General features: G+C 53.4%; 1 protein-coding gene across 1 annotated transcript; it reads left to right on the forward strand.

The window, feature by feature from the left end:
- The first annotated feature begins 2,188 nt into the window (after positions 1-2,188).
- PGLYRP2 (peptidoglycan recognition protein 2) lies at positions 2,189-7,949 on the forward strand. The gene is made up of 5 exons (XM_068980414.1): positions 2,189-2,281; positions 3,417-4,502; positions 5,000-5,210; positions 5,932-6,229; positions 7,227-7,949. The coding sequence occupies exons 1-5, from the start codon at positions 2,191-2,193 to the stop codon at positions 7,314-7,316; spliced, it is 1,776 nt and encodes a 591-aa protein (XP_068836515.1). The 5' UTR covers positions 2,189-2,190; the 3' UTR covers positions 7,317-7,949.
- Positions 7,950-9,866: the final 1,917 nt, after the last annotated feature.

Raw genomic sequence — 9,866 nt, forward strand, 5'->3', positions numbered from 1 at the left:
CCCCCCGACAGCCACGAGAATCAGAGAGACAAACCCAGGGTTCACGAGGCCGAATCAAGGTCATTTCCGGACTGAGGACAGCAGGTAGGAGTCTCATGGGACAGTCCACCTGGCAGCCCCTGGGGGCTACCTCCAGTGGATCCAGGGCCTGAATGAAGATAAAGCAAGTGAGCCACAAAGACAGCATCAGAATTCCTGGTTTTTCCTTTCACCTCTGGCTCCAGTATGTCTGAGCACAGCGCTAACCCTGATCCTGTCTTTACTAAAATGTTGCTAATTTGTTCATCATGGATTTTTTTTTTTGCTTTGCTTTTAGTCTTTTAAAGCATTGCACTATGACGTAGGGCGCTGAAAGCTGGTGCTCTGTGACAGCATAGAGGGATAGGATGAGGAGGGAGGTGGGAGGGGATTCAGGATGGGGGACACATGTGGCTGATTCATACTGACGTATGGCAAAAACCATCACAATACTGTAAAGAAATTATCCTCCACTTACAATAAATTAATAATTATTTAAAATAAATACATAAGTAAAACACTGCATTAGCAGGACTTCCCTGGTGGGCCAGTGCTTAAGACTCCATCTTACAATGCAGGTGGCGTAGGTTCCATCCCAGGTCCGGCAAGAAGGATCCCACATGCCTCGGGGCACAGCCAGAATAAAAAATTGCATTAGAATATTGTTATCTTGATGGCTGAGATTTTTAGCACCACCTTAAATTCTACACTCTCCACTCTAGTCCTGCACCCGACAGACACACAGCCCACATCCTCCACCTGGTTCTACCAGGCCGAGCCCCTCACCCCAAATCCTCAGAAACTGGAGCTTGGGGGAGGAGATTTCCTCAGAATCTCCTGGGGAGCAGGCTCTGGGCTAAGCACCCCCCTCCCTTAGCACCTAACTATGAGCCCCCACTGTGTGCCCAGATTTGTGCTAGGCCATGCTTCGAATTTTGGAATTTTGGTGAATGTGAGGTGCTTGCTTGGTTGCGTCTGACTCTGCGACCCCGTGGACTGTAGCCCTCCATATTTCTCTGTCCATAGGATTTCCCAGGCAAGAATACTGGAGTGGGTGGCCATTTCCTTCTCCAGGGGATCTTCCCGACCCAGGGATCACCTTCCCAACCCAGAGACCAACCTGTATCTCCTGCATATCCTGCATTGGCAGGTGGATTTTTAACCTCTGAGCCACCAAGGAAGCCCATGCTGGGTGACTCTCAATAGCTAAGTAGGCCCCCTGGGGAATCCCAGGCCTGGCTCCACCCGAATATCCCCAGGCCCGCCCAGGGCCCGCCCTCTGCTGAATGCCCAGCCTGGTGGGTCTCCTGGAAACTCCCCGGGCTGGTTTTGAGATGGGAGGCCCACGGTGAAGCAATAACCATGGCAGCTCCAGTCACGTTGAGCCCATCCCACCTGACACCAGATAAAGGGGAGACAGGCTCTCTTCAGCAGGACTTGGCCACGGACACCAGCAGAAAAGGGAGAGAACCCCTCACCACCAGCCCAGGTGAGCCCAGAAGTCAGGTCCGGGGACAGAGTCAGGGTCCCGAACACCTCCCCCGAGCCCAATTCCTGCTCTCAGCTATCCCTGATGGCATGGGATCCGGAGCTGGAAACAGACTAGAGGTAACATCTCAGAGTCCCCCTACACTCCGAGCAGACTTCACCTCGGCCCCTGCACCCACCCTCTGCCTAAGGCTAAAGCGCTGGCATCAAAGAAGGCAGGAGGTAGTGTCAACTTCAGGCAGGCCTCCCCTCTCTCCACTCTCAGCACAGCCTGTCCTACCAGTTGGGCAGGCACTTGAGAGTCCCCTCTGGTGGCCAGAAGCAGCCACAAAACTATCCCCATAGGAAGGGTGGAATGCTGGACGGGCCTTGGTCTACCTCTCTTGGGGAATGGGCTGACTCTGATGGAGTCTGAACTATCCGGTTTCCAAGGCCCCTCCTGGAACTTACTGATGCTTGACCTCGGCCTGGGAGGAATGGGATAGGCTAGGGGAGCCCCTGAGACCCAGATGACCTTGAGGCAGGGCACTCTGTACCCGTGCCTCTGCTGTCTCCCGCCCACAGCTCTACAAGTGGCAGCCGTGTCATTCACCGCTGGACTTTGACAGTAGCCAAAGGTACTACTTGTTTTCCCTGTCTGTCTCCTTCCAGCCCTGCTGAGATCTCCGCTGAGGTCAACCGGCTATGTCCTTTGGAAACTGGAAGCCCACAGTGGTGGTCCAGGGTATACTCTGGATCCTGTATGGATTGCTGCTGCAGCCGGAGCCAGGGACAGGTGGGTCAGAAGGCAGAGGCCTGAAGCCAGGACTCTTAGTTCAGTATATTGCTGCCCCTCTGCGTCCAGCTCTTTACAGGGTGAGGTTGGACTCACAAGGCTCAAGTCTCTAGGAAACTCCAGTCTGGGAACACAGATGTTCCCAGCCCCATAGGATCCGGGCAAGGGTTGGGGGAAGAAACTTAGGCCAAAAGAGCAAAATTTAGGAAGACCTCCTGGAGGAGGGGAAATAAATCTAGGACAGGAAGAAGAATTTTACTTGGTGGTGAAGCAGTAAAGGACATTTTAGGCAGAGAGTAAAGCAAAGTTATAGAGGAATTACTATGTGAACTGTCTGGAGAAGAGTCTGAATTGCAGCAGATGGTGGAGTGTAAGGATTACTACTTTCTGTGTTCAGATCCTGCCTCTGCCACTTCCTCGCTGTGTGATCTTAGGTAGGTAATTTAACCTCTTCACGCTCATAGGGTCCTTGTGCAGATTAAATGTGTTGTTATATAAGTCACCTACAGTGGTGCCTGGCATATAGTAAATGTTTAATTAATGTCAGCTATTATTCAACAATTCACCCTAGCTCTGAGCCCCACACTTCTAAGTTCCAAGTTCAGCCACTGACATTTCTCCCACATGGCACAGGCTCACCCTCCGCTGGGGACCCTTCAAGACACCGTTCCCTCTATACTTCTGCAAACTCCAATCCACTAAGAAAAACTGTCCATCATTCCCTTAAGATACCTGAGGACACTGCCCACTCTTATCCATCACAGCATCACCATCCTGGCTTCAGCCACCTTCACTACTTACCTCCACCCTCTCTCCCCTTCTCTACTCTGATCTGCCCTCCAAAAAATTATATTCTTCATACGGCACTCAAAAGAGCAATCTTAGAATTTCAACCAGGCTGTGTATCTCTCCTGCTCATGAAGCTGCTCTGGCTCCCCCGTGCCTACTGATAGTCTAAGCTCCTTAACTTGTTGTCGGCGTTTCAGTTTCCTCACCTACACAAGGGCAGTGTCAGACATCGTATAAAGTTGTCCAACAAAGAGCTGGGGGCATTGAGAAGATGCAGAAGCGGCAGGAGGAGGCTGAGGAATGGGGGTGCTGGGCTGTTGGGTTAATGCCAACCCTCCTCCCACAGCGACCCTGCCCCTGCTCATGGACTCTGTCATCCAGGCCCTGGCTGAGCTGGAACAGAAGGCGCCAGCCACTGAGGCTGGCCATAGTGTCGCTGCATGGCTGCTGTCAGCCCAGGGCTCTGGTACGCACAGTCCCCTCCATCACTTCCTGCTGGAGGGGAAGCGTCTCAACATCACCGAGCTGGATCCTCCTTCGCTGAGCCCAGAGCTTCAAGGCCTGATGGGAGAGGTGGTGAGACACAGCATGCAGGATGGGAAGGAATATGGGGTGGTACTAGCACCCGATGGCTCGACTGTGGCTGTGGAGCCTCTTCTGGCAGGGCTTTGGGCAGGCCTTCAGGGACACAGAATCGTAAACCTCTCCTTAGAGAGCACGGCCACCCCTCCGGATGCTGGAGTCACCTTTCCAGACCTTGGCGACACCTCCCCAGCGCTCAGCAATGCCTCTCCTGATGTCACCTCTGCGGATGTCGGAGCTGTGTCTCCAAATGTTAGCACCAAAGCTCTAGATGTCAGAGCCACCTCTCCAGAAGTTAGACCTGGCTCTCCAGATGTCCAAGCCTCCTCTCCAGATACCAAGGCCAAGTTACCAACCGCTGTGGACAGCCTCCTCGTGGTCACCCTGGCCAGGGACCTGGGCCTAAACTTCCTCCAGGGCCCTCAGACCTGGAATCATTCTGGACTGGGAGCTGAGGGATGCTGGGACCAGCTCTCTGTTCCCAGGACCTTCACGCTCCTGGATCCTGAGGCATCACCCCTCACCACAGCCTTCCTCAACGGTGCCCTGGACGGAGTCCTCCTTGGAGACTATCTGAGCCGGACCCCTGAGCCCCGGCCAGCCCTCAGTCACCTGCTGAGCCAGTACTATGGAGCTGGGGTAGCCGGAGACCCAGGATTTCGGAGCAACTTCCGACGGCACAACGGAGCTGCTCTGACTTCGGCCCCCACCCTGACCCAGCAAGTATGGGGGGCCCTCATCCTGCTACAGAGACTAGAGCCAGCACACCCTCATCTACAGGGCATGAGCCAAGAAGAGCTGGCACACGTGGCCACCCATGCTACCAAGGAGTTCACTGAGGCTTTCCTAGGTGAGTAGGACCCCCGCCCACTGAGACAATCCTTCTCACAGATACCTTCTCAGTGCCAGACAGGTCAGTGGGATCTATGGTTAGGGGATTCCAGAGGGGGCCAACAGGACTAGGATGCTGTTAGATTTAGTTTCCAGTGGGGGCCAGAGTGATTGAAAAGTGAAAAACAAAGTGTTAGTCACATTGGACCCTTGGTAACTCCATGGACGGTGGCTAGGCTTCTCTGTCCACGGGATCCTGCAAGCAAGAATACTGGAGTGGGTAGCCATTCCCTTCTCCAGGGCATCTTCTCCACCCAGGGGTTGAACTCGGGTCTCCTGCATTGCAGGCAGATTCTTTACCATCTGAGCCACTGGGGAAGACTGATGTGAGAATGAACCGTCCCCAAATCTGGGAGGAGACTGGGGGGATGATCCTTACGTGCCCTCTTAGTGTGAGAGAAGGCAGCAGGCAGAGAAACGCTCGCTGACTCCCACTCTCGATTCCCTTCCCCTCAGGGTGTCCAGCAATCCACCCGCGTTGCCGCTGGGGTGCCGCACCGTACCAGGGTCTCCCGACGCCGCTGAAGCTGCCGCTCGGGTTCTTGTATGTGCACCACACGTACTTGCCCGCGCCACCCTGCACCAGCTTTGAGCGCTGCGCCGCAGACATGCGCTCTATGCAACGTTTCCACCAGCAGACACGCGGCTGGGCGGACATAGGATACAGGTGGGCGGGAACCTGCGGAGCGGGGCAAGGCAGACCAAGGGGCGGTGCAGCGGAGAGGCTGGATGGGCGGAGCCTGACTCAGGGGGCGGGGTTTGAACCTGAGCGAAGCAGGCAAAACGGAGGCGGAGTTTAGGGTGGGTGGAGCCAGGGTGGAGAGGGGCATGACCTAGACTGGGGTTGGAGTCTTAATAGCTACTAGAAAGAGCTCACTTCCCTGGAGAATCCCAGGGATGGAGGAGCCTGATGGGCTGCCGTCTACGGGGTCGCACAGGGTCAGACACGACTGAAGTGACTTAGCAGCAGCAGAAAGAGCTCAACAGTGGGACTCTTTTTAGCCTGGGGTGGGAACCAGGAAAGGTGTCCAGACGGGAGAAGAACAGGACCTGTGGTAGCGGCTAAGTCTGGGACGGAGCAATCATGGATATGATCTCAGCCAAAAGACGGTCAGCACTGCGGAGGAGTTAGACTTGAAATAAGGAGGAGGGAGCTGGGTAGAAAGAGACCGGGCTAATGTTGAGGACAGATCCAGAGAAACGAGACTATTTCTGGGGTGGCATTTGGAGGGAGAGTGGGACATGGCTGGACCAGGTGGAGTCTGCGTGACCGGGGGAAACTTGGGGTGACAGTGGCCCTTGGCACGGGTGCGGAAACTGGGGTAGAGGGCCAGATGCGGAGCGAGACCTCACGCCGTCTGGTTCCTGCTTCCCTCTCTCCTCCGCAGTTTCGTGGTGGGCTCAGACGGCTACGTGTACGAGGGCCGCGGATGGCACTGGGTGGGTGCGCACACACTCGGCCACAACTCCCGCGGCTTCGGCGTGGCCTTTATAGGCAACTACACCGGGGTGCTGCCCTCAGAGGCCGCGCTGCGAGCGGTGCGAGACGAGCTCCCGCGCTGCGCTATAGGCGCCGGCCTCCTGAGGCCAGACTATGCGCTGCTAGGCCACCGCCAGCTCGTGCGCACTGAGTGCCCTGGCGACCTGCTCTTCAACCTGCTGCGCACCTGGCCGCGCTTCGACAAGGTGAGTCCCCGGCGCCCGCACGACCTCGGCCTGAGGCCCCTCTGTTCACACAAGCTCAGCGCGTGCCCTGATCCCTGCCTGCTTGCCTAACTCCAGCAGGCCCCTCTCACTCCTTCCTGTAACCCTGTGTCCACAACCTCAGCCAAGACCCTTCACTCCCTTGCAATCTATTCAGGCAATCTAGACCCAGACTTCAGTCATTCTGCTTGCAACATAGCCTACTGCCCCTGCCCCGCTACATTTCACAACCTTATCCCAGCCACCCAACCTTGCCCTCACCCTTGCTCCCAACCCAAAGGCTCTCTGTCCACACAACAGTGATCAAGCCTGTGACCCTCTACAGAAAACCTCTTTGCATAGGACAGCTTCTGTGCTGTGTGCTGAGTCACTTCAGTCATGTCGGACTCTTTGCCACCCTGTGGACTGTAGCTTGCCAGACTCCTCTGTCCATGGGATTCTCCAGGCAAGAATAGTGGAGAGGGTCGCCATGCCCTCCTCCAGGGGATCTTCCCAACCCAGGAATGGAACCCAAGTCTCTCATGTCTCCTGCATTGGTAGGTGGGTTCTTTACCACTAGCACCACCTGGGAAGCCCACACAGCTTCTGCCCAGCCCCTAACCCAGTTGTTGCAATCCTCAGCCCAGATCATCTCAGTCCCAAGGATGCTTGTTCAGCCCCAGGCTCCCTGACCCTTGATGACAACTTCTTTGCTGGAGCAATCTAGGCCCAGTCAGCACGTTCTCAGCTTGGTGATGGCACCACACCACCAACCATAATGACAAAGCCACCTCTATAATCACCCCTGTATAATCAAGCTCCACTTTCAAACTACCATTCCATTTCAATAAGCTGGCCTGCAGTTGGGGTTGTACCCACCTCCTCACTTTGGGCCTCTGTCCTCTTACCCATCCAGGGTGCCACCATGAAGAGGGAAAACCCAGCTCCATTATCACCACCACCACCACCACCCCCACCTAAACTCTCTTGTCTTTTTCAGAACGTGAAACCAAGAACTGCCAGGAGGGCCTCCAGCATATCCAAGAGAAGACCACCTCCAACGATACTGCTATCCACTGACCTCCAATAAAGAGACCTGGGAGAGACTTCCCCGGTGGTCCAGTGGTTCAGAATCCACCTGCCAATGCAGGGGATATGGGTTTGATCTCTGGTCTGGGAAGATTCCACATGCTGTGGAGCAACTAAGCCTGTGGTCACAACTGCTGAGTCCCGGCTCTAGAGCCTGCAAGTCGCAACTACTGAGCCAGAGCGCTGCAACTATTGAAGCCTTGCGCACCTAGAGCCCCGTGTTCCACAAGAGAAGCCACAAGGAGAAGCCTGAGCACTGCAGTGAAGAGTAGCCCCCACTTGCTGACACTAGAGAAAGCCCACCCACAGCAACAAAGGCCTAGCACAGCCAGAAAATAAAATGATTTTTTTTAAACATTTTTTTAAAAAAAGGACACCATGAATAGAAAGCCTGTGTTCAAGCATCATCTGCATTTGCATGTTCAGTCACAGTTTGGGGTTGCCCAGAAGCAGACCCTGGGACAAGAATCCCAGTGAAAGTAGTCTGTCTGGGTGGTGATCCCAGGACATATCACCTGGGGAATAAGGAAATGACACAGAGAAGGGAAGTCATGTTGGTATGGGAGGCACATGGAGCTCCATCCTACTGGGGACGTCTGGGGGACAGTGTAGGGCATATACCTCACAGACACCCCACTTAAAGGGCAAGCGAGCTGGAGTACTGACCCTCCAAGTCCCATAGTCATTGGTTGAGGGCAGCCCCCTGGTTATTTTCTTTCTTTTTTTTTTCTGTTTAGTCACTCAGTAGTGTCCAACTCTTTGCAACCCCATGAACTGTAGCCCACTTGGCTCCTCTGTCCTTGGGATTTCCCAGGCAAGAATACTGGGATGGGTTGCCATTTCCTTCCCCAGGGGATCTTCTCATGTCTCTTGCTTGGCAGGTGGATTCTTTACCACCAAGCCAGCTGGGAAGCCCCGAGATCCCAGGGAGGTGTTAACGTGCTGACACTTTGGGATTGCTAGCTGTATGGGCAATGTGGACTCCACCTGTCAGAGAAAAGTCCTCCAGCAAAAATGCAGGGACTGGGGCCAGTGCACAATGAAGAGGTGAAGGCTCAGAGATCCAGGAGAACACTGGGAGAAGCTACCTGTGTGTGCAGTGAGTGGACCAAGTGCCTCGTGGATGAGGAGGGCATAGCTAAGGTGTGTGCACCTGCGTGAACATGTCCAGCCCCTGAAGAAGGGGTGTTGATCCTCACTGAAGACCCTCCTCCTCAGGACCGGTTATAGAATGTTCGAGGCCCAGTGCAAAATGAAAACGTAGGCCCCTTGTCCAAAAAGCAGGAACTTCAAGACAACGACAGCAGAGCGTTAAATCAAGCTCAATGTAGAGCCCTGAGCATGGGGCCCTGGGTGACTGCACAGGCCGAATGCTAATGAGGGCAATTCTACCCATCCCATCACGTAAACGCTGGTCACCCTTGCCTTTGCACAAGCTGTTCCTTCTATCTGGTATGCCCTTCCCACGACCAGCTCTTTCTCATGCTTCGGGTCACAAATGCCAGCTCATTATGGAGGCCCTCCTGGGTTTTTCCAGCTCAAAGTGGGTCTCTTGTGCTCAGCCTTTGCTCTAGTCTGTTTATTTTCTTTTAAGTCCTCCTCACCAGCTAGAAATGTCCTACATTCATGTTTAGGACTTGTCTCTCTTGCTGTACTGTGAGTTCCAGGAAGGCAGGAATCACGTTCATCTTGTTCCTTGTCACTTCTCCAGTACCAGCACATAGTAGGCACGAAGAGAACACTGGTTGAAGAAACAAGGTGTCCCATTATAAATCTTTTGAAACTGATGTTATCATCTTGTACAAATCAGGAAACCAAGGCTCAGAGAGAGGAAGTGACTTGCCTGAGGTCACACAGTGAGAGAAGGACCAGCTGGCACTCAAACTCACCCTGGGACCAGTGGGCCAGCATTTTACTGATTCTCACATTAACTCACTCATTCCTTAGAACAGCATTTGGCCACCCTTTTTTTTTTTTTTTCCAAGTGAACACTTTTTGTGGTATTAGCAGAGGTGCAAGAAAGGGCACTCAAATGTGTGGTTAATGAATTTTCACAGCAGAACACACCCATGTAACCAACATTCAGCTCAAGAAATAAAAGAGGTTATATTTATACTATGTGAAGTTCACTTCATTAAAAAAAAAAATGATCAGCTCCCCAAAGGCTCCTTTGTTCTCCTCCACCTCCCCAGTCTCCAGCCCCTCCAAAGGGAAACCCGTCTCCTGACTTGTTACACATGTTTTGCCTGCTTTGGAACTTACCCAGGAATCAAACCTACGTCTCCCACATTATAGGCAGACGCTTTAACCTCTGAGCCACTAGGGAAGCCCATAAATAGAAATACATAGTGTTTAATCTTCATCGTATTTTTTTATTCAGCATTGTTTGTGATTCATCTGAGTTCGATTATTTGTATTGCTACATAATATTTCACTATGCGAAGAAACCACAATTTATCCATTCTACTGTATTTGCACATGTTGGTTGTTTTCAGTTTGGGGCTACCAGGTGGTGCAGTGGTAAAGAATCTGCCTGCTAGTGCAGGAAACA

This window comes from Capricornis sumatraensis, chromosome 9 (assembly GCF_032405125.1).
Source record: "Capricornis sumatraensis isolate serow.1 chromosome 9, serow.2, whole genome shotgun sequence".
NCBI classification, from domain to species: Eukaryota; Metazoa; Chordata; class Mammalia; order Artiodactyla; family Bovidae; genus Capricornis; species Capricornis sumatraensis.

Bases quoted from the DNA above. Each gene is read 5' to 3' on its own strand.
- PGLYRP2 (XM_068980414.1), top strand. From the start codon at position 2,191: ATGTCCTTTGGAAACTGGAAGCCCACAGTGGTGGTCCAGGGTATACTC. The intron at 2,282-3,416 runs GTGGGTCAGAAG...CTCCTCCCACAG, and splicing joins GCAGCCGGAGCCAGGGACAG to CGACCCTGCCCCTGCTCATG. The intron at 5,211-5,931 runs GTGGGCGGGAAC...TCTCCTCCGCAG, and splicing joins TGGGCGGACATAGGATACAG to TTTCGTGGTGGGCTCAGACG.